The sequence below is a fragment of the Egretta garzetta genome, unplaced genomic scaffold (assembly GCF_000687185.1).
Source record: "Egretta garzetta isolate BGI_Z169 unplaced genomic scaffold, ASM68718v1 scaffold105, whole genome shotgun sequence".
Classification (NCBI taxonomy): domain Eukaryota; kingdom Metazoa; phylum Chordata; class Aves; order Pelecaniformes; family Ardeidae; genus Egretta; species Egretta garzetta.
Genome location: NW_009259598.1, coordinates 764,482 through 786,433, shown reverse-complemented (window position 1 = coordinate 786,433; position 21,952 = coordinate 764,482). Strand labels below are relative to the sequence as shown.

Below are 21,952 nucleotides of genomic sequence, written 5' to 3'. Positions count from 1 at the left end.
TGTATCTAGGGTACACCACTACTGTACGCAGTGTAGAGCTGGAGTTAGAGATGATTTTCAATAATAAGTTGTGGTGCTTTCCATCTTGTAAACAACTGGTTAGGTTGGTATTGATCAGATTCCATTAAATTCTAAATGGCGTTGTACTAAGTTGGTATGATACCAACTGGATTAGTACTAGATACCTTCTAATACTGTGCATAAATTAGTCTCGTCTTCTGCTAATTCAATGTGTTTCTCTTCCTTGTCTGCAACTCCAAATCTCTCAATCTTTATTGGTCCTGTGCATGCTCACCAGACAGATTGCTCCACAGTTATACCAAAAGCTTAAGTAAGTAAAATAGCTTTTCTTTCTGAAAGGACTTCTACTTCTTCTTACTAAGTGTCTTCGAGGCAGCTATTTTTTCCCTTTTTACAGAAGTTTCAATCAGTTGCCCAGTTTTATTTCCTCAAAAGTTATTTTTCAGTTCATTCTCAGACACATATCTCGCAGTTAAAGTACCTGCTGCTGACTTCCTTCAAGTTTTCCTGTACTGGGAAGTCACTAACCTTTTCTTTACTAGTCATGAACCTTTTTTTTTCCAAGTAAACAGGCTCTTTGGCTCCTAAGATAAGAAGGTTTAATATGAGAGGAAATGTCCTATCGCAGAGATTTTTGGATTGTAGAAGATCTTCCCAAGGAACGTGGAAATCCCATTAAATGGCCTGTCCAAAACCTAACAGGACAAGGTGCTGGGAACGACTTTGGGTAAGGAGCAAATCCACACTGGCCAGGATATAGTTCTTTTTCCATGTCTGATTTCTGTCCTTCTGCCATAGTTGCTTAGATTATGTATTTGTGTTACAAATTAAAGCAGAAAATCTTCATCACTTCCCATGCCCTTATGAAGGCATGAACCTTGTCTGCAGCAGTTTCTCTGGGGCTCTTAATATTGCTCATCTGTTTTCAGATTGCAGCTGACAAGTTACTCCCTTCCTGGCTTACTTGTGGTTTGAGTATTTTTCCATCTGCTATCTGCGGCTGGTATTGCAAGCCATACAGTTCTATTGCTTCTGCCAATAGATGATGCTTGTCATTAAGGAAAGTCAAGGTCAGTGGTGTATTGCTAATTAGTTCTCATATATAATAACCATAGTAACAAAGGTTATTAATAGAAATAGATGTGTTTAGCTGTAGGTAGTGGTTACGTACAATAGACAGTGATTACTGAACAACTGCAGAAGAAGCTGAGGCAGAAAATCTAGTTTGAGCGTGTGAAGGTACTGACGGGAGGGCTCCCGTACCACGTGGCAGCAAGGTCATGAGAGAGATGGATCTGGAAAGAAGTTTTATGACTTCAGACGTCTTCTCCTGAGATTATCTGTCTATGTATTTGCTCAGTTGGAGACAGTGTGGCCAGACAGCTACAAATGTGAACATAAATTTATTATTTATGATTATAGCCTGGCTTCGGGCCAGCAATCAGATTTGGCCAAACTCCCTCTTGCAATCAGTGAGTTTGTGGCCTCTGGATATGCAAGCTGATGAATCGAGCAGTCATTCTTTTAGTAATGACATCATTTTTTGATGTATATTCAAGCTAATGATTGAGCGACGCTCCTGTGCCTTCTCCATCTAAAACATGAAATGAGGCTTCAGAGCAAATCAATTCATGATCTCAGAAACTGCCCAAGAAAGCTGAGGGTTTCTGTACAGAGCATCATTCTTTTAGGCCAAATCCCAAGAAGGCGTTGAGGTTTAAATCATTTGCATGTGGTTAGCTTCTTGGGAGAGAGTGAGACCTTCAGTCTGCTATGAAATTAGGATAGCGTCGTTAACGGTTGTATCTGTCTGCTTCTTATGAACATTGATTAAGAGCCCTAATGCTCATGTCATCTAAAGTGGAAAGAAACAGTGAGAAACAGACTGTGGGGAAAACTCTTTGCCGCAAGCTGCTGGGCTAAGTAAGAGGCTTCACCTAGCAGGATTTCCCTAGCAATAGCTGTTGCAAGCTTCTGGCTTGTATTTCCCATTGCCTTGGTTGTGAATGCAGGAAGCTCTTTTTATATGCTTTGAAGGTGGCGATGCTGGTGGCTGTGATGGCCCATTTGGCTGTTGTGCAGATCAGCAGATCAGCTTCTGGCTGGCAGATGCTTTCAGAGACAAAATGTTGCTCACGGTACTGTTAGTGTGGATGCATGCATGCTGGTGGAAGTGTACACCCATGCAAAATGCCCTTGTGACTCCGCAGTGACATTTCCATAGGAGATAGAAAAAGGTTTTCTGGTTTGACTTTTGTCATGGTAATCCTGGCAAGCTCAAAAGGAGTGCTGTCCTTTGAGTTTACTGGATTAGCGCTACGTGACTTCTGTTAGAGTTGGGGAAAAAAAAAAAAAAAAGTAGTGCAAATATTCCGCCCTGTCAGTTTTCCTAATAGCTACCATTTTCATTCACTTTTCTCTAAGCCAGCAATCCATGCTGCCAAAAATGTTACTGTTGATGAGTATGAATGGAGCAAGTCTGCCAACAAACATCTAAAATTGTCTGCTCTCACTGCTTTTTCTTTCCCGTGACGGTGACCAAAGCAGTTCTTTTCAAGAAGTAATGAAGATTTAGCATCTGTGAACTCCTGAGTTCATAGGCACACTTCATCTGTTTTCCTCTTGTAAGCCTCATCTAACATGCATTATCTGTATCAAAATGTCTTAAATTCAAAGATTATTCCATGCAAAGATCTCTGATTCCTTTACAGGGAAGGAGACTGAGAGTGGGGGACTTGGTAATAGGCTTAGCTTCAGGAATTTTGACTGTGGTTTAAAGAATTTGTTTCAGTTCTGGGTTTTTGTTTGCTAAACTTGCAGCTTCTGTTGTCCCATCCTTGGTGGGGTCTGTAACCTCTCCATTGGGGGTGGAATGGCACATTTTGGTGCATCTAGAATGCCTGATGAAAAGCATTCTTCTGTAGAGTCTGGTAGTACTTGGGGTAGTTTTCTTACCTGTTCAGCCGGATTTCTGCAGCCTTTCCCTGTAGATGATGACAAATAGTTACTTGGCTTTGGCTAGATCATGTTTCATACCACGCTTTCCACCAGTGTCCTGTTTCGCATCTTTAGCGTCCTTTCACTGTGTTCCTGGGTTTTGATACACATACACACTAAATAAAAGTAATTCCCTGATCGAGACACGTCCTTATATTTTGCTTCTGCGTTACCAGCTGAAAGCAGCTTCCCCATCTAAGCGTGCTTAGCCTGGGATGAGGATTTGAGACACCAGGGGTTTGATCCTTGCTTTTCAAGTGTGAGAAAGCTACTCTGCGCCTCAGCCTCTCCCTGGCTGTAAGCTGATCGCTACCTGCAGCAGCCCGTGAGCTTAACAGTGCCAAGTGCTTTTTATTACCTACCTGTTCAGGTTGTATTTGTTTTATTCTTAGTATCCAATCCCAGTGGACATGATTACAACAGCTTTCAACAGAGCTGGCTCGCTGATGTAAGGCAAGGATGCTCATGTATTGCCTCTGGGGGTTATTTGGTCTAATTTGTGTCTGAGGCTGTAGGTGCTCACAACAGGGCTACAAGCATAGACCTTACAGACACCCAGCCTGTCCCTGTGTCTCCCCTCCCATGCAACAGCCACCGTAGCACGCTCTGGAATATGTTATTTCATTGTACAGATGCTGAGAAGCAGTGTTGAACTTGGCTCCCTTCCTGGGTGTGTTTAAACAAGAGGGCCCCTGGTTAACGTGAGTAACGAGTTTAAAGTGAATGTGTCAGCCTGAGATGCTGGCAGGTGTGTTAGAAACTTGGTCTTTAATCAGCTGTCAGTGTGTACCTTTGGCTCAGGGGAGGGAGGGAGGTGACAGCGTGATGCAGTGAACGTCTGACTCGGGCTTCTGTGGCAGCAGAGGACTCTGCAGTAGCAGGGATCAAGGTAAAAAGCAGCAGTAGGCAAACTCACAGCTGCTTGTGCCACCCTCCTCTTCCAGGAGCTGCTGCATCGGTAGTGTAGGGTTGACATCAGCAGCTCTTCACCGTCCACCAGACTTTCTCCTAACAAAACGTTTGCTTTGGAAAGGTGCTTTTCCTCCAGGAAGCCCTGGGCTGCCTGACCAGCAGCTGCTCTGGTGTCTCAGCTGGTTTTGTTCTATACCTTGTGCCCTTACGGTGGCCACATCAGCTGCCATCCCAGCAGTCTTGCTCTGGTTTCTCCTCCCCTCCCCTCTTTGAGCAATGACTTTGTTCAAGATGCCCTTTGTGCCTTTCACAGAGAAGTAGCCCACGCTGCTGGTGCAGGGAAAGGAGAGAGAATGGCAGCGTGTGACCAACTAATCCTGCTTACGCTGACAATTGGGTCTTTCTTTCTCTTCCGCTTTCTGGACCACTGTACAGAATTAGAATTAGCATTAGCATGGAGGAATGTGTGGAATAAGCCCTGGCTTCAGTAGTCAGTAAGTTGTTTGGCAGGAAGTCTTCAACATTGAACCCTGCGACTGCGGAGTGTCCTGGTGCAAGCTGCCTCGCTCCCTTGGTGGTGGCCCCTTTTGCACAGAAACGTTTGATGGAGACAGCCGTCCTGGTGAGGCGTTGCTGACACACATACAGCCTCTGTGGTCTACTGCCCTCTAAACTGGCTCTTCTGGTTCCTTAAGGCACACGGTGGCTTTAATAAAGTTGGAGTTTCAGATTTGCCTCACAATACGCTGCTCTTGAGCAGTCCTGCTGAAATTATTTCATCTGTTGCATTTAAACTTCAAGACACAATGGGGGATCTGAAGATTCTAGGCTGCCTACAAGGGAGGTGGAAACAACAGAAGCCCTTGGGGAGAGGAATTGCAAGCAGAGAGAGCAGCAGCTGCTGCTTGCCAAAAGGAGGAGGACAGGAGCTTGGGCTGGTCACTGGGGAGGGGGGTTAGGTTGCATGTTTGGACCTGCTGACCGAAGAGCAGGCTGGCCTGCGTGACTGGTGTTTAAAGAGACAGCCATAGAAGTAATTTATTAATAACCTTTTCTTTTTCTGTGCCAAAAACTTCAAAAAGAATATAGATAATTAAACTTTTCACCACTGCTATGGCACTTCTGAGGGGGGAGTAAAATTGCTGACCTGTTGCAGTTTGGCTTTCGTTTTCATTGGTTTTGTCCTAGGGCAATTTTGCTGGTTTCCAGGTTCCCAGTGCTTTAGAAGGAATTTTCAGTTTCTCAAATTTGATTTAAAACAAAAAGCGAACAAACAAAAAGAGCCCTTCAAATGTCAAAGTGTAAAGACTTTTTTTTTTTTTCCTGGAACAACCAAATGCCCTGGGTTTAAAAAATGTCAGAAAGGATTTAACAAAACAGCAAGCAGATTCTTATACTTAAAATAGCTCTCTTAAAGGCGCCTCTAGTCTCAGCAGTGTTGCTGGGGGTTGTTTTTAGTCTCCTCTTTCTTCTCTTGTAGGTTTACCAAGAATCTCTCTCCAGACAAAATCAACCTGAGCACGCTGAAAGGGCAGGGGCAGCTGACCAACCTGGAGCTGGATGAAGAGGTGCTGCAGAATGTGCTCGAGCTGCCCACCTGGCTTGCCATCACTCGCGTCTACTGTAACAAGGCATCTATCAGGGTGAGCAGAGGAGGCTGCGCTCCCGTCCCCAGGCGCAGCTGAGGCCTTCCAGTGGCAGCTTCTGTTTGTCACCTGGGAACTTCTGATGAAGAATCATGTTGTGGTTCGACCCACGCATCTCAAACCCTGTGCTTTAGGTGTGAGATTTGCTAATTGAACGCTGTGAGGTAGCCATAGCAGGCCTCACCAAAGGCCACCTTTGCCAAGCGCTCTGCCCCGATAGTGGTTGGCAGCAGATGGTAGAGGATGCTGAGAGAAGCACAGGAGAAGGGTGCTGGGGTCCTTCGTCACCTTCAGGTGACTTAAACCAGCAGTGAGGTCTTTGTAGCCACTGATGAATTTCCAGGAGTTTGCCCAGATGCTTTCAGGACGCACTTACTTATTTAACATCCAAAGTGTGCTATGGCAAAGAATCTCAGAGCTTAACTACATCTGCTTTTGCCTGTGTCAAGCCTGCATATACTAGTTTTAGCTGATAACCTCCTGGTACTGCTATTGGAAGAAACCGTGAACAATTGTTCCCTGTTCATCACTTCCACGTCACTTAGGATTTTACAGACCTTTCTGTTTGGTTGTTCCCTCCCATTTCCCTGCTATTTTGATAGCGGAGGAGTTTTCTGTGTCTTCCTTCATCCCCACTGATTATTTTTTTTTAATGCTAAAGAAGCAACACAGATCTCCAACAGGAATAGGAAGCAGAGAGAAATGGAGTGCAGTTCTCTGACAGCCTAATTATGCTGTGAGGTATTGTAAAAATAAATTTAACTTGTCTTAATTGTTGAAAATGCAATTCATAAGAAACGCGTGAATAGTGCACATGAACCCCATGCACCAATACAAGCTGGGGGATGACCTGCTAGATAGCAGCTCTGCTGAGAGGGACCTGGGAGTCCTGGTGGACAATAAGCTGACCATGAGCCAGCAATGTGCCCTTGTTGCCAAGAAGGCCAATGGTATCCTGGGGTGTATTAAGAGGAGTGTGGCCAGCAGATTGAGGGAGGTTCTCCTCCCCCTCTACTCTGCCCTGGTGAGACCCCACCTGGAGCTCTGTGTCCAGTTCTGGGCTCCCCAGTTCAAGAAAGACGAGGAACTCCTAGAAAGAGTCCAGAGGAGAGCTACTAGGATGATAAAGGGACTGGAGCATCTCCCCTATGAGGAAAGGCTGAGAGAGTTGGGCTTGTTCAGCCTGGAGAAGAGAAGACTGAGAGGGGATCTCATCAACACATACAAATATCTTAAGGGCGGAAGTCAAGAGGACGGAAGCAGTCTGTTTGCAGTGGTGTCCAGCGACAGGACTAGGGGCAATGGATGCAAACTGAAACATAAGAGGTTTCAGTTGAATATGAGGAAAAACTTCTTCACTCTGAGGGTGGCAGAGCACTGGAACAGGCTGCCCAGGGAGGTTGTGGAGTCTCCTTCTCTGGAGATATTCAAAGCCCGCCTGGATGAAGTCCTGTGTAGCATGCTCTAGGAGAATCTGCTTTAGCAGGGGGGTTGGACTAGATGATCTCCTGAGGTCCCTTCCAACCCTTGTGATTCTGTGATTCTGTGAAAAGCTGCACTCTCTGCTCTCAGCCCTTATGCCCACAGTTGCTCTTTTACATGCATAATTGCTGAAATTGTGCATGCACATACAGTTGCACTTTTGCACACTGGACTCTACAAATTCTTCCTCTTTGTGCTTTTTAGAGCAAAAAATTGATTTTTTTTTTTTCCAGTTGCTATGAAATGCCAGATTGTTTAATCTCTGTTGGTACTAACCATAGTTGCATTACATGAGTGCAGAAGTTTTTAGTATATTGAAGAGACTTGCTATAAAAGAAATATGGTTCTACTCTGCCAAGTGACAATAAAAATGAGCCTGTCTTGCTCATCTGATCCGCTCTGTTTTTAGAGTCAGATCCACTTAATTTAGTAACAAACATTTGTTCTTCCTCCTACGAGAACTGCAGAATAAGTGTTGCTGTAAGAAAATAAAATGGATCTTTCTGGTTTGTGCACCGTCTTCAAAAGAGTTACCTGACTTCCAGTAACAGCAGCAACTGACTGTAAACTCTTTAAGGATAAGAACGTTCTCCATAAACGAATATGAAAAATCAGAATTTGACCTGCAGGGTATCCGTTACTCATGATGCTATGTGAGACCCAAAACCTAAGCTGGCTTTATAGGTCTGGCGGCTGGAATGTCTTTTCATTTGTCTGTGTGAGCCTGTTTGACCTGGGTTTGGTGAGACAGGATGGATTGTCACTGTGGTCATTTCTAGGAGAAGAACTTTGGGCTCAAATGATTCCCTGCAATTTCTCAAACTTCCCAATGTGAAGATAAATCTTATAACCTCAACTTTATTGTTTCAGATCCAGTGGACAAAGCTGAAAACACATCCAATCTGCCTGGTAATGTTTCCTCTTGTTCATTCCTTTTCTTCCTTTACTTGAAAAAAGCTCTGCGAACTGTGGGGAGACTGTGAAAGTTCTGTAAACTCTGGGGGACTGTGAAGTGTGTGCTCAACTTTTCATTTCACCTAAATCCTCACGGCCCTTAGCACATAGGGGAAGGGGAGTTCTGAGAATAGTCCTGTTTGGCAATGAGTGACCTCCCACGAGTCCCACATTTCATTGCAGGATGGAGCTGGGCTGAGCTCTCAGTGAAGTCCAGAGTAACCTTGTGCCTGGTTTTTGGTGTTTGTTTTTCCCCCAATTCTGGGGATTCAGATTACCCAAGGATCCTGGCACCGATGGCGTGAGAGCTTTAACACGTGAGGCTCTTGGAGAGGCAAGAGACTCCAGAGCTTGTTTATCCCTGCCCTGGAGTCTCAGACCTAGGGCTGGTAGGCTGAGTTTGAGTCTTGGTCTTCTATTTATCACTCCCATGTTCTGTCTTTACAGTACCTGGACAAAGTGGAGGTAGAGATGCGAACATGCGAAGAACCTCGGCCACCCAACGGACAGTCTCCCATTGCTCTTGCTGCAGGTCAAAGGTCAGACCCCAACCCCTGTGCTTTCTTTCTGACATGCTACTGGGGTATGGTGGCCATCGTTCTCAATGGCCTCTCTGCACTCAGGTTTAAGTGGTTCTAATACTGCTGATAAACCTTGGAGTCTCTCTGTCATCTACACCTACTGGGCCTTTTATTGTAACAGGTGATGACTTTGAGGGATCTTCTCTTTGCAGTGAATATGGCTTTGCTGAAAAAGTCGTGGAGGGGATGTTTATCGTTGTCAATTCCATCACCATCAAGATCCACTCCAAGGCCTTTCATGCTTCTTTTGAGCTATGGCAGCTCCAAGGCTACAGTGTCAACCCAAACTGGCAACAGAGTGACTTGCGACTCACCCGCATTACTGATCCGCAGAGAGGAGAGGTAAAGGGTCCTCGTATGTTGCCTGTCCTAACGTGCTCAGAAGGGTGGCCCTCGTGTTACCCCAGCGCCCTGGGGCAATTGGGCTGTTGTCTGAATTCCCATACAGTGACAGTAGGGAGCTTGCCTGCTTCTTGCTGGAACAGGATGGCTGAGAGCTGGCTTGCATTTAGGGCTTTCTCTGAGCTCTTCTAATCTGAGAGAATGAAGCTGGAGAAGCTTTGAATGCCCCTGTGGTTTGTCTGGTTTTAAACTCGTGTGAGAGAGTGGGTTAGATGTTACCTGGGGCATGATTTCGTTTTTGTACTGGGAGCACAGAAGAAAAATGCATTGAATGACTTTCTGTGGCCTTGTTTCATTCCACATCTTTTAAGCATTTAGTTTATTCCCTGAAGTTGTTGAAAATATCAGCATTTTCCTATTTTTCTCCTTCTGGGTAGGTTTTGACATTCAAAGAGCTCACCTGGCAGACACTTCGGATAGAAGCAGATGCCACTGACAATGGCGATCAGGATCCTGTTACTACTCCTTTGAGACTCATTACCAACCAAGGGAGGATCCAGATCTCTCTCAAGAGAAGGGTGAGAGTTTCCTCCATGCTTTGCAGGATACAGTCTCACTGCCTGGTGCAGTGATGATGCATATTTCCTCCCACGTTCCTCGGCAACCGTTCTTTTCCTTCACAAATGTTGAGCCCAATCTGCTACATCGCTCTGTGTTTTCTGTTGGAAACAGCTGTGTTCTTACCAAATGTCAAAGCAGTTTATTTCCCAGGGGAAGATAACATGTATGGAGCAAGTTTTTTAAATCCATTTGAACATCCCAAGGAGAGCTGTCATCTCTTTACTGGGAGATTAAAGCCTGGTAGCCTTATTTTTAGTTGTCAATGAAGATGTGGTGAAGCGTAGATTAAAAGAAAAAATTAAATCATCATCTTTTTTTGGTTTTGTTTGTGTTTTTTAAACCAGTGAGCAGTTTGCCCTCCAAAGAGGAGGTAGCTTTGACTACTTTCCTTCTCGGAGGAGGTACTGCAGACATCCACCAGATGAGTTAACTTCTCTCTCAGATGAGTTTCAGAGCAGTGTCTCTTGTTTCTGCTACAGCTTCTGTGTATTATGAAGAATGTATGTGTATGGTTGCAATTCTTAAAGTCCCCAACTCCTTCTTGCTGTTTCAGACCAAAGATTGCAATGTGATGGCATCTAAGCTGATGTTTCTCCTTGATGACCTCCTCTGGGTGCTGACAGACTCTCAGCTGAAAGCAATGATGAAGTATGCAGAGTCTCTGAGTGAAGCCATGGAGAAGTCTGCACAGCAGAGGAAGAGCTTGGCACCAGAGTCTGTACAGGTGAGTAAGTCATGATTTGAATGTTGGCCTGCCAGGAAAGAGGAAAAGACAAGGTGAAAGAGACTGTTTCTGCTTGTGTGGCATCTCGCCCTTGCTCACAGAGCATCTCCCTGATGGGAGCCAGTAGGCTTACCTGGTGTCAGGTCAGCATAGCGTGGATTCTGGGCTATTGTGGCGTAATGGAGTGGCCAAAGGAGTTGGATTCATTGCTGATAAGCATTAGAGAATATTCATATGTAGTCACAGGCTAGATTCTGTTTGCTGGTGGGGAAAAAGGGATGTTAAGTTGCATGGCTTTCTGGATTTGGCTGGCACATGGAAAGTTGCAGAGGGTCCCAGGAGGATTTGGTATGGTAATAAGCAATAAATATGTTCTAGAAATAATCTTCTGCCTCCTAATGACAATCTGCATAGGCCTGGGGGAAGGGACTCTGTATATACTATAATAAATGATGACCTAAAACCATAGTGAGCTGTGGTGCTCAAGGGAAGACATTGGCATCCAATTTCACTCTTGTTGTTCGGGTTTCTTTTTTTTTTTCTTCCTAATACTCTGGAGATAGCTCTTGATTTTTGCAATTGTTCTTTGGTTTGCATATAGCTTAGCAGTGTGTGAGAACCTTAAAGCAGCTGTGTCTGCCAGTAACCTTGAACTTCCATTACCGCTTTCTTTTGTTTCCAAAATGCTGTGCTGAGTAATTGTTCGATGAATGTCACGGGATAAATACATAGGGTAGGGGACAAAAGATGTTTTCAGAAACAAGGGTGAGGGAAGAGGAATATCGCTGCTGGTGGTGGAAGCTCTGAGGAAGGAGGGTCATACACATAGTGCAGTGAGATTACATAGAAGGGGGATCAGAAATTCTTAGTCCTTTTTATCCAGGAGTCTTAAAGCACATTCTAAGATGCAGAGGAGGCAGATCAACAGACAAAGAATTTTGCTCATGAGAACATAGGAAAGGATCCAGATTTCTGGACTCCCAATCCAATTTCTATAAATTGATGCCTTGCGGTCTGGAAGATTGCATGAGTTATTTTTAATTGCATTATAACTTTTTTTTTTCTTTTTATTAGTTCTTACCAAGTTTGTTTCTGTCTAATAGATCACACCACCTGCCCCAAGTACCCAGCAGTCCTGGTCTCAGCCGTTCGGAGTCAGCCCAAATGCAAGTAGCATTGGTCAGTACTTTGATAAGCATGACATGAAAGAGTCGTCGTACCACCTCCTCATCTCGCGCTTGGATCTGCACATCTGCGATGACAGCCACAGTCGAGAGTCAGGTAACTGAGAGCAGCATCAGGAGGATGCTGCATAGTAAAACATTAATCTGGTCATCAGTTTTCTCTCTTGAAGGAGGATTTTCCTCTTGAAAACAAGCGTCTTTTATGTTACTGTTTCCCAGTGAGCCAACAGGAGTTGTTCAGGCTGATGGAGAGATCAGTTCTGTATGTCTGAATAGCTACTGGAAAATCTTTATTGGCTCTGTGGGACAAATATGGGGAAGTCCATCAGTGGATGTGGTTGCCAGTGACCTAGTTGAAGCAATAGAAGACATGCTCTAGGAACAATCTGGTATTGAGCATGGGAATAAAATGTGATTGTTCCACTTGGTGAGAAAATGTTTGTTTTGACAAGTGTTCAGGATGTTCTCAGTAGCATAGCTACAAGGATTCTTTGCCTTCTTTGACAGGCCATTCCCCTGCGTACCATATTCTTTTCAAGCAAGGCTTTGTGAATTTGTATGTGTTTTACTCCTAGATTCCACCCACTGAGATGTACTTCCAAGTACTCTTTTTTTGAGGCAAATGTACTCCCCTCCTCCCTTTGCGTGGCCATCTCTAAGCCAGGTTGTACTGTTTGTTTCTACACATCTTCCCTTTAAAAAGGGGGAGGAAAAATTCTACTACCCGCATCCATTGCTATTCCAGATTTTTTTTTTTTTTTTAAGATCGGTGTATCGCTGTCTCCTGAGCTGCTGTTATCAACATCTTAGCACAGTTTCGTTTTCTTTATTTTGCTGGCCCTACCAGGAAGGGCTCAAAATGGAAGAGCTGGTTACTGTAGTGGGAAGTGTAATTGATAGGGGCCTGGGAAACAATGGGATCTTGCATTTTGGTATTTGAGATTCTAGGTCTGGTTCATATGGTATGAATTATTTGACTGTTACTTTTGGTTGTCCTTTTCCTTGCCTAGGACAAGATTCTGATACAGCTTTCTAAAAGACGATACCTTAATACTACCCGTGGTGACAATCAGTCAGTGGTGACAATCGAAGCAACGTTGTTCTGAATTTTCCTGGATCAGGACTTGGATTATGGAGCTGATCATGGTTTTCTTTGTTGTGTTTTCTACAGGTGCTTTAAAGCATGGGATGCTGGGAGGTGCCATGCAGCTGACCTTCAGGAGGATGGCTTTTGACTATTACCCTTTCCACAGGGCAGGTAGGGGAGTGTGTGGCCTCCCAACTTGAGAAGGGGGATAAAAAAGAATTTGAAGAACAGTGATGCTGTATGGCTTCTGGCAGGACTGGAAGAAAAGCTACACAGGGCACTTGGGATTTAAATCCTCATGGGCAGGGTTAATCTAATTTACTTGTTGGTGAATGACTGACAAGTTGCTGGCAGAGCAGAGTACAAGAGGAGGAATAAGTTGCTGTCTGTTATAAAGCCCTAAAGTTAAAACTTTGGATTTCTTTTCAGTTGCTTAAGCTCCGGATCTGGTTCTTAACATGTGCCTTATCAGTTTGGAAGGGTTATAGGATGTATCCTAGGAGAAAATCTGTTTGTGGTTAACTGAAGAATCAAGGAAAAGTGACCTTGCCATTCTTCCCAACACTTGAATTTGGAATACTTGTTGGTAGGACCAGCTCTGTTGTGTGAAAGCCTGCACTTGTTTCACAAGCACTCAGTATGCTGCATATTGCATATTCCAGATGTGGTATCAATAAAGAGGAGTGCTATACAGATTTGCATACATTTGAGGGGTGCCAGGAGGGTTGTGTGTATGCAGAAACCTCATTTTTAAAGCCAGGATGTTTGCTTTCATGTAGGAGATGCCTGCAAGCATTGGGTGAGGTACAGCGAAGCAATGGAAACACGGGGACAGTGGGCAAAGAAGCTGGTCAGTGAATTTCAAAGCAAGATTGAGAAGCTTTATGAAGAAATGGACCCTGCATTTGCCAGGACTCCACTTTCCCCCTTCAAAAGGAAACCAGGTAGTGACATTTTATAAAACTCGTAGTAAAGCAGGAGACAGTAGCAATTTGTCTCCATCCAGCAATATCTGTAGTTACCTCTCCCCAGTTTTGCAGGCTGATTTGTTGGTGCAGAAATCATAGCACACTAAAAATCATAAATATAATAGCAAAGGAAAGTGGCTATCATACTTTTTTTTTTGTCCTGCCTAGCCATGCCCATCTGTTTCTAATTTTGGGGCTGTTAATTCTGCACTGTATGCGCATACATGTTGGTATTGATGGTGAAGTTCGCTGCAAAGAAGATGAGTAAAGCCCTGCTGGTTCTGCTTTTCCATCCCCACAGATACTTCCTTGAGTCCTCATAAAAGTCCCTTAGAGAAAGGCCGTGTACCTCCCACAAGTTTGCCACGGCTCTGGCACCCTCCCTGGAACCGGCTTCGATCCAGCTGTGTGGTAGTTCGAGTGGATGACTTGGATGTTCACCAGGTAGGGATTTGAGCAGTGCCTGGAGATGTTCACATCATTTTTTAAAAAAGAAATTTAATCTGATACGATTCAAAGAAATCATGCAAATCTCATGTCATCCAAGACAGTCAAAACTCTGCCCAGAGAACCCAAATGGTGTTGCTATGGGGCATGTAAAACTCTTAAACCAAGTCTGAACTGATGATAATTTTCATGTTCGGAGGAAACTGCATGCGTAACCACAGTTTCTGCACTCCGTGTCTGTTCATATCTAAACTTGCATCAAACATTAGGCAGGCCCAGGGTAAAAGATTTCATGAATTTGAGAAGTTGGTGAGGATTTTTACTTGAAAGCAGAGAATGTTTGATGTGTGAATGAGATGGATTGATTACGGGAGACTGCAGGGTTACTGGGGCGCTTTATTTTGCCAAATCCACATTCTGCACAAGTGCTTACCATTGTTTTTTTTCAGGTTTCCACGGCTGGTCAACAAAGTAAGAAACCCTCCACCTTGCTTTCGTGTAGTAGAAAATTCTTCAAACTTCCTGATCAGGTCTCTGCAATCCATATTGAATTCACAGAGTATTACTTCCCAGACAATCAGGACTTTCCAGGTAATACACCAAGGTTAGCACCTTCTTTCATAAGTTTCTTAAAGCATCAGTCAATTCTTTAGGTGTGTTAACCCTGTTATGTATTCTCTGGGAGTCCGTTTTTATTTAGTTTTCTGATGCTTGCCTTTCTAATATTTTTTTTTTTTTTGCCTGTGGGAAAAGGGGATAGAGATTGCCTGGTACAAAATGTGGAGGCAAAATGGTGCTTGGAAAATAATGTATCCAGGAACGTGTTGAAGGAGCTGCTGTTTGCCCAGCTCTTGGGGTTCTGCCTTACTGATTAGCACTGGAGTCGGACTGTAGGGTGCTCTGAGTGCTCTGCAGCTGACTTGATGTGAGACCTGGAACGCCTCATTTCTTTGGTGTGCCCCAGCTTTTCCCTTTAATCAAGAGATCTGTCTTCCAGTGGGTGTTGAACGCTCTGCGTTGGGTTTGTCAGTGCAGGGTATACACTGAGCTGCAGACCACTTGAAGTGCCTTTTCTGCTATTGTTAATCTGTCTTGATTCTGTTTCTTTCTAGTTCCTTGCCCAAACCTATATGTACAGCTGAATGGCCTCATGCTTACCCTGGATACAGCAAGTGTGCTCTGGATAAACCTCTTCTGTCTGGATCTTTATCGCAGCTTGGAGCAGTTCAAAGCCATCTACAAGCTGGAGGACTCGGGAAAGCATGATGAGCATGTTGATGTTCGACTGGATGGCTTCCGGCTGAAGGTACCATTCAATTTCCTTCCTTTCCCAGTCTTCAGTGTTCACTCCCTCCCTGTCATGGAAGGAATGTGAGACCAGGACGTAGCTGGAGTCCAGACTGAGAAAACAAAACCTCCACCTTTCTCTACCTTTCTTCTGTCTAACACTTTTGTGTTAGTTTTGTTTTGCTCTGTGAGTGTTAAAACAGGTGCTTGAGCTCTAATCCAGAATAGGCAGGTGAGTCAGTATTTATGAAAAAGTATTTCAAGGAGAAACTGGTGGTTCAAATAGTCTAAAGTTGTTTTCTGGCCTTTGGAAACCACTTGGACTGTCATACCATTCCCAGTGGGCCTACATCGGCTGCATTGACATCCTATGGTGATTGTCATTGATTACCCTTGTTAGCAGTTTTGTTTAAGAGGCTTAAGGGCCTGGAAAAAGAAAAAAAAACTTTTTGTTTTAAGTTTAAGAGGCTTAAAGGCCTGAAAGCATAGTGAGCCCTTGCAGGGAAAGATGAAAGTGAATGTTGTAAGTTGAGCTGCTACATAAGCCATGGACGGTAAAAGAACCTGAAGTAAAACTCAGTTTAAATTCCCTGGTGTCTGATTCCTCTTCCCTGATTTGTAAATTTTATTTCTTTTTTCAGATAGGGATAAAGTGTAGTCCAGCTTCTGGGATTTTAGTAGAGACCAAGACTTCTCCATTCTTTATATACTTTACATCTGACCGTCTGTGTACATGGCCAGGATAAGCCTCTGTTAATTTCCCTTTTCACCACTTTACTTGTAATGTCTTTCTCCTCTGTGTAGCTTAACATCCCTGTGGAGAAGAAAGTCATTGACCATCAAGATCGTCCACAGACACTCTGCATTTGCACATCAGAGATGACTGCCACCAACACCCGCCACGCTCCCTTCTGCAGCTGTCAGGACCTTCAAAGCCTCTTCCGTAAATTTGCCAGTTCAGAATTCTTCCACTCCAGCTACACTAAGTTCCCAAGGTCTCAGGACAATTTCAGCCTCCTCCACACCCTTTTCTTGCGCCATGCCTATGAGGTGGATGATAGGCCTCAGAAATATCCAGGCTTCCCCCAGCTACTCCACAAAACCTCTGCCTCTGAAGATCTGTGGTCCGTGAATTTCACCGAGCTTTCCCTGGACTTTGAGGGGGCTGAAAGCTCAAAGGGCAGAGCCCTTAGCTTTATTGACCCTTTTCCCCTTTCCATTTGGGCCTGCCTTCCCAAGAGATGGGGACAAGCTCAGATATCTAAACGACAGGAATTGGCTGCCTCTGAGTTGAAAATCAAGCCTTCTGCCAGCTTTAGCAATCACTCCAAGAATGAGAACCTTTCCAGAGAACATGGGGTTTGTCAAAGATCAAAGACTGACCAGGATCTGAAGAACATCTATAAGGTCCCAGAGACAATGGATGTCTTGGGAGAATCTGACTGTGAAACTGATGGTGGAGTAGATGATAAAGAGCTGGAAGCCTCTGCTGATATCCATGTGCTTGTGTCCTCATCTGTTCATGTCAAAGTTCGGCTCAACCACTACCAATACTTGGTGCTGCTGAGGATGAAAGAAGTTCTGCAAACACTACAGGAGCAGTTGGCCCAAGATACCCAGGAAGTGACTGGGTCTCCTTTAGATTCCATGTCTGCTTGTGTAGGAGTTGTGTTCCACAGTGCCGAAGTGGCCCTACTCATGAACCCCGCACCAGGCTCTGTCTTGGAACCCAGATCTCTTGACTCAGACACAACAAGCCTGATTGAGTCCGAGCTCTCACCTTCAGACAGCAAGGAGGGGCTGGTGGCTGAAGAGAAGGAGCTGAAATCGGAGACCAGTTCGGAGAAGGAAGTATGCAGTAGCTCAGAGGTTCCAGAGGACAGCGGGATTGAAAATACAGGTACCAGTGTAACCAGTGTACCACTGGAGGGACTCCCAAAATCTGCAAGTGATGGAGCTCTGAGTACAGCTCCACATAGTAAGAGCATAGAGGAGAAAGGTTTGATAGAGGAAGCACATGAAGCTGTGGAAGCCCTGGTTGCAGAAAGACCAGCAGAGACCAGCAGCCGTCCTCAGACCCCTCCTACCCTCCCGTCTACCCCAACCTCAGATACGCAGCCCTTGGGGAGAGAAAACATAACTCTCAATGGCCAGGCAGAACTCATCCCTTTGAAGAACATAGAGGTGGAGTTGTCTAGTGCACTGCATATCACAAAGGATGCCACGAAGGAAGCTCTGCACGTGACTATGGACCTCACCAAAGAAGCCATGTCTATAACAAAAGATGCTCTGAGCCTGAGCCGGGAGAAGATGACCTCCACCATGCAGAAAATGCTCTCCCTCCCCCCAGCCAAGTGAGTGGGCCATCCTCCTGTGCTTCACCATAGCAGCAGCAAGGCTGCAGGGAAGCGAGGAGGTCTAGGCAGATTGTTCCCTTTCTTTCCATATCGTTTGGATTAGAGATAGACCAAGCCCAAGAGATGAAGATCTGACCTAAGTACACCAATGTCTGACTTGCAAGTGTTCAGAGTCCTGCCCAATATCTCTATAACCTGGAAGCAAAGCTGTTTGCCTTTATCACCCTTTTTTTTTTTTTTCCTGATAGGGATTCTGTGCCCAAAGCAGAAGAGGGAGCAGTGACTCCAAGTGGGAGTGGCAGGGGGCGCATGGGGGTGTTTTTCCTGAAGAGGGCACCTAAGTACACCAATGTCTGACTTGCAAGTGTTCAGAGTCCTGCCCAATATCTCTATAACCTGGAAGCAAAGCTGTTTGCCTTTATCCCCCTTTTTTTTTTTTCCTGATAGGGATTCTGTGCCCAAAGCAGAAGAGGGAGCAGTGACTCCAAGTGGGAGTGGCAGCAGCCGAATGCGTTTCTTCTCCATGAAGAGGACAGCATCCCAGCATTCCTTTGACACCACATCTGTGGATTGGAGCGGCCCTGAGGATGGGCTCTCTGTGGACAGCGATGGCAGTGACGGCTTTGTGATGCTCACAGACTCTGGTAACAAGCGCTTGGCTTTATCCTCTCCCCCACTCTTTTATTTCACACCGGTGAATAGTTTTCTGCCATGGACAACTGAGTCATGCTGTGTTCGTATGGAACTCGCTTGTGCCATTCCTTCTTTTTGAAGGTCATGAGTAGATCACCCGCAATGGCTCTTTCTGCTTTTATAGGTGCCTTTTCTTTGAGATGAGGAGTATAAATGAGTGGGGAGGGTGACCCCTGCCCATCACAGTGGTGGTCTGAGGCATTTGGCCATACTAGAGCAAGGATTGTAAATGCATGCAGGTGGGTGGATGGTACGTAGCATTTGGGAAGGGTTTAGTAAGGGCTGGCTGGAAATAGGGGACACTGAGCATTTTGGTGGATGTCTTCCACTTCCGCTCTATATTGCTTAAATTCACCTGAGGAGCTGGAGAGAGTTCCCCAGAGGATGGTATAGGCTGATAGGCCATGAGACTCAGGCAGATACTGAGATCAGGACTTCTTAAAAGCAGAAAAAGAAACAGAATCGAGTTGTTGCTGTTACTTCCATTTCAGAACCCAGCCTGGACCCTCTTCCCTCAGGGCATCTTCCTCAGGTCCACAGTGACACAGGCAGTAGAACAAGCCTGATGGCAGAGGACGAGGGTGGAGTGTCTCCTGAAATAAACAGCTCGACTTCACAGAGTGAAGACCCCAGCCTTCAGCTGGTCAGAGTTCTGTTCCTTTTCACTGTGATTTTGTCTCTAAGGTAATCTGGAAGCAAACCATGCAGTGATGTTTGTTTTAATAAGTGAGCTTGCTGCTTGCTCTTTCAGGTCTCTGTCCTTGTGTTGAAGATGAATGAGGTGAACTGTGGAATAGAGGCACGAGGTGATGATTTGTCTGTTGCTTTACAAGTAATGAATGTGGTTCCAGAGCAACTGAACAATGTTGGAATGTGGCAATATCTGCGTGGCTATCTGGGTAAGACCCTGGCTCTTGGAGTCTGCTTTTATACCAGCCACCTTCAGGGAATACTCTATTTTAACTGGTACTTCAGTGTTAACGTTTAATATGTTTAGGACTGAATATGACTTGTGTGTGTGGGAATGTGAGTGCTAAAGAATCTTTTTGTCATTGGTTCAAATCTGATATTTGAAAGATGTTTCCAAAGTGCCTACACCATCAAGCTCTACCGTGCCTAGTAATCATTGACTGGGATTATTTTTTTTAATTGCTGCTAGGATGCATGAAATTAATTAAAAGAATGAACAAGGCTATCTAGGGAAACCCTGAAGTTATTCTTGCCCTAAGAATGATGCTTCTGGGCGAGGGTACTTCCCCAGGGCTAAATTCAAATTAAAAAGAAAAAAAACAACCAACCCACGGAAAAAGAAAAAACCCAACCCAACTCCAAAAAAACCCCCTGAAACCAAAAGCAACTACAACCCAAACTTCGAGTCGAAGCATGAGCAGCGGTTCTTGGACTGTTGATCCTTCCCTTAACAGTACTGGCTATGGCCACGAGGGGGCAAAGTGGAATGCAAGATTAGGTAGTGTTGGGGACGGTGGGAAGGCTGATCATCTCTGGAGAGCGGAGTGGGGAGTGAGTTTGGTCAGCTCGTGTGTATTGAAAACGAAGGCTAGTTTTAACGTGTGCTGAGCTGGTGAGAGAGGGGGATGCGTCTGGGGGCTTAAATGGTCCAGTTCTGGTGTTAGTTCCTGTGATGTGGACTCTTTGAATTTCAGATTCATTTTCAGTCGTTTGAAATTCAGATTCATTTCATGTGAAGGATGATTTCAGATAGCTGTCATTGTGAACTTGACTCCATCCTTCATCTGGACAGTAAAGGGCTCTTCAAGATACCTATTTTGAGTTTATATCTTATTACCGATGCCATCTCCTGCAGTGAGATCTTTCTGCTTATAGCTCTAGGGGATCCAGGTACAGAGAAGCCTTCAGTCCCTGAAGCTACTAAGACCCAGCCAGAAGTGTGCTTACGTCTTGAAGTAGGACCTAATGCTGCTGTGCATTCACCGCTCGCTGTTCAGAATGGCTTCCTTCATATGCTGGTCCACAGTTACACAGCAGAGTTCTTCATGTCCTTCCTTACCAACCTGGGCCCCTTTCTTGAGGATGAAATAATTCCAGAGGTGATCCCCATGGAGATAGAAGTTGTGGATGCCAAAATCACATTGAAGGTGAGAGGTTCCCCCCAGGTTGGTAGCCTGGGCAGAGGTCACTTGCAAGATCCTGCTTGGGAAGGGATGCTGTGGGATTGCTGTGGGCCTCTGCAGAGGTCCTGTTTTCCTGATACTGTTTTATTTCACGTGTAAAAACTGCCTTAGGGATGAACAAGTAACACAATGGAATTGATGAGTGATCAGATTGTAGAGAAATGGGAACCTGCCATTCAGATTCTCTTCCCAGCTTTATTGATGACCTGCTTTGCAGACTCAAGGGAAAGAATTAAATACCTCTTCCTCCAAGTGCTTGTTTGAAATGGGAAATATTTGACCTTTTCTGTAAACCTTTAGAGAATTACAGATGAAAAACGTCATATAAAAGCTGGCTGCTATTTAGGAGGGGGGCACTGTCAGAAGTTCTCGATTAAACCTTTTTGAAAGCAATCCTTTGGCTCCATTGGCAAGCAGGAGCCAGTGCTGCTGCACAGTACCATGAAAATCTCCAGACTAAGGGATGTTGGCTTTTTTTGGTGAAGGAATATTGGCTACGGGCTTGAATCGGGAATTTGTAGGATGACAACTGTGAGAACAGCCTTCAGGCTGATGGCCATAGGCCCCTCTCTTCTCAACCTGTATTATGGATGTGACAGAACTTGGTTCTGATCTGTGGAAGTGCTTTCTACACTGATTAAGACTCACGTGCAGCCCTGTATATAAAGCCAGGCTTTTCCATATGGTGGGTGACCTTGGTGGGCTCTGGTAGTGCTGCCAGTTGGTAACGCTACTCCTGTGAAGGCTGGGGGCAAGGGGGAATCCTTTGCAGAGTTGCCGGAGCTGTCACAGCAGTTAATCTCTTCTCTGCTTTATTTTTTTTTTTTTTTTTTTTCCAGGATGACAGCCCCCGGGTGTACCCTACCTCCCCTGGCCCTGTTCCTATCACCTTGGCAGTAGATCACATCCTTGTGAAGCGCAGAGATGATGGGGTGTTCTATGTAACAGGTCAGCAACATTGGGGAAATTTATTTTATTCTCCCCTGGCACCTCCAGGCTGTGCTGGATGTAGAATGCTCTGCTGTGCCTGGTGCTGGAGGAGACTGGAACTGAAATGTGATGGTTGCTGCTGGGAAAGATGGGCTCTGGTGTGTGAGCAGTTCCTAATTCTGTTCTCTGCAGTCATTTCTGCCAGAGTGGGCAAATAGTTTTTGGTCTTCAGTGCAAGTACCCAGGTCCTTTGGCTGCTCTGCCATGTTACTTGATGCATGCATCCCTGCCTCTCTAGTTCGTGCTGCTTTTGTTGTTTTGTTTCAACAGAAAATTTGGTACCTCAGGCAGAACAGGTTAATACCTAAACCAATAAACTGGCAGCCTGAATTCGTGCCTGATGTTTCCTTGAGCTCACACAGTCAGTACAGGTTACTGCTCTGTCCCTTGCTTTAGTTTTTCCATTTTAAAATGGGAATCAGATTCCCCCCCCTGTTTAAAAAGCAGGGGGAAAAGAAAAAGGGGGTGGGGGGGAGGGGGGAAGTTACTCTGTTTTTTCTGCTAAC

At 45.0% G+C, this 21,952-nt stretch overlaps 1 protein-coding gene across 2 annotated transcripts in view; it reads left to right on the top strand.

The window, feature by feature from the left end:
* The first annotated feature begins 480 nt into the window (after positions 1-480).
* UHRF1BP1 (UHRF1 binding protein 1) overlaps positions 481-21,952 on the top strand; it is a 25,218-nt gene continuing 3,746 nt past the window's right edge. The window contains exons 1-19 of one of the 2 annotated variants that reach the window (XM_035893724.1): positions 586-748; positions 5,411-5,573; positions 7,929-7,967; positions 8,460-8,551; positions 8,746-8,935; positions 9,373-9,513; positions 10,110-10,280; positions 11,384-11,561; positions 12,636-12,722; positions 13,331-13,495; positions 13,821-13,963; positions 14,416-14,557; positions 15,079-15,272; positions 16,058-17,607; positions 18,058-18,254; positions 18,795-18,946; positions 19,055-19,202; positions 20,149-20,420; positions 21,296-21,404. In XM_035893724.1, the coding sequence (XP_035749617.1) occupies positions 636-748; positions 5,411-5,573; positions 7,929-7,967; positions 8,460-8,551; positions 8,746-8,935; positions 9,373-9,513; positions 10,110-10,280; positions 11,384-11,561; positions 12,636-12,722; positions 13,331-13,495; positions 13,821-13,963; positions 14,416-14,557; positions 15,079-15,272; positions 16,058-17,607; positions 18,058-18,254; positions 18,795-18,946; positions 19,055-19,202; positions 20,149-20,420; positions 21,296-21,404 (4,246 nt within the window). In that variant the 5' untranslated portion in view covers positions 586-635. Of the gene's footprint in view, positions 749-5,410; positions 5,574-7,928; positions 7,968-8,459; positions 8,552-8,745; positions 8,936-9,372; positions 9,514-10,109; positions 10,281-11,383; positions 11,562-12,635; positions 12,723-13,330; positions 13,496-13,820; positions 13,964-14,415; positions 14,558-15,078; positions 15,273-16,057; positions 17,608-18,057; positions 18,255-18,794; positions 18,947-19,054; positions 19,203-20,148; positions 20,421-21,295; positions 21,405-21,952 lie in introns of those variants that run through there. The other variant, XM_035893725.1, reaches the window with a different exon arrangement.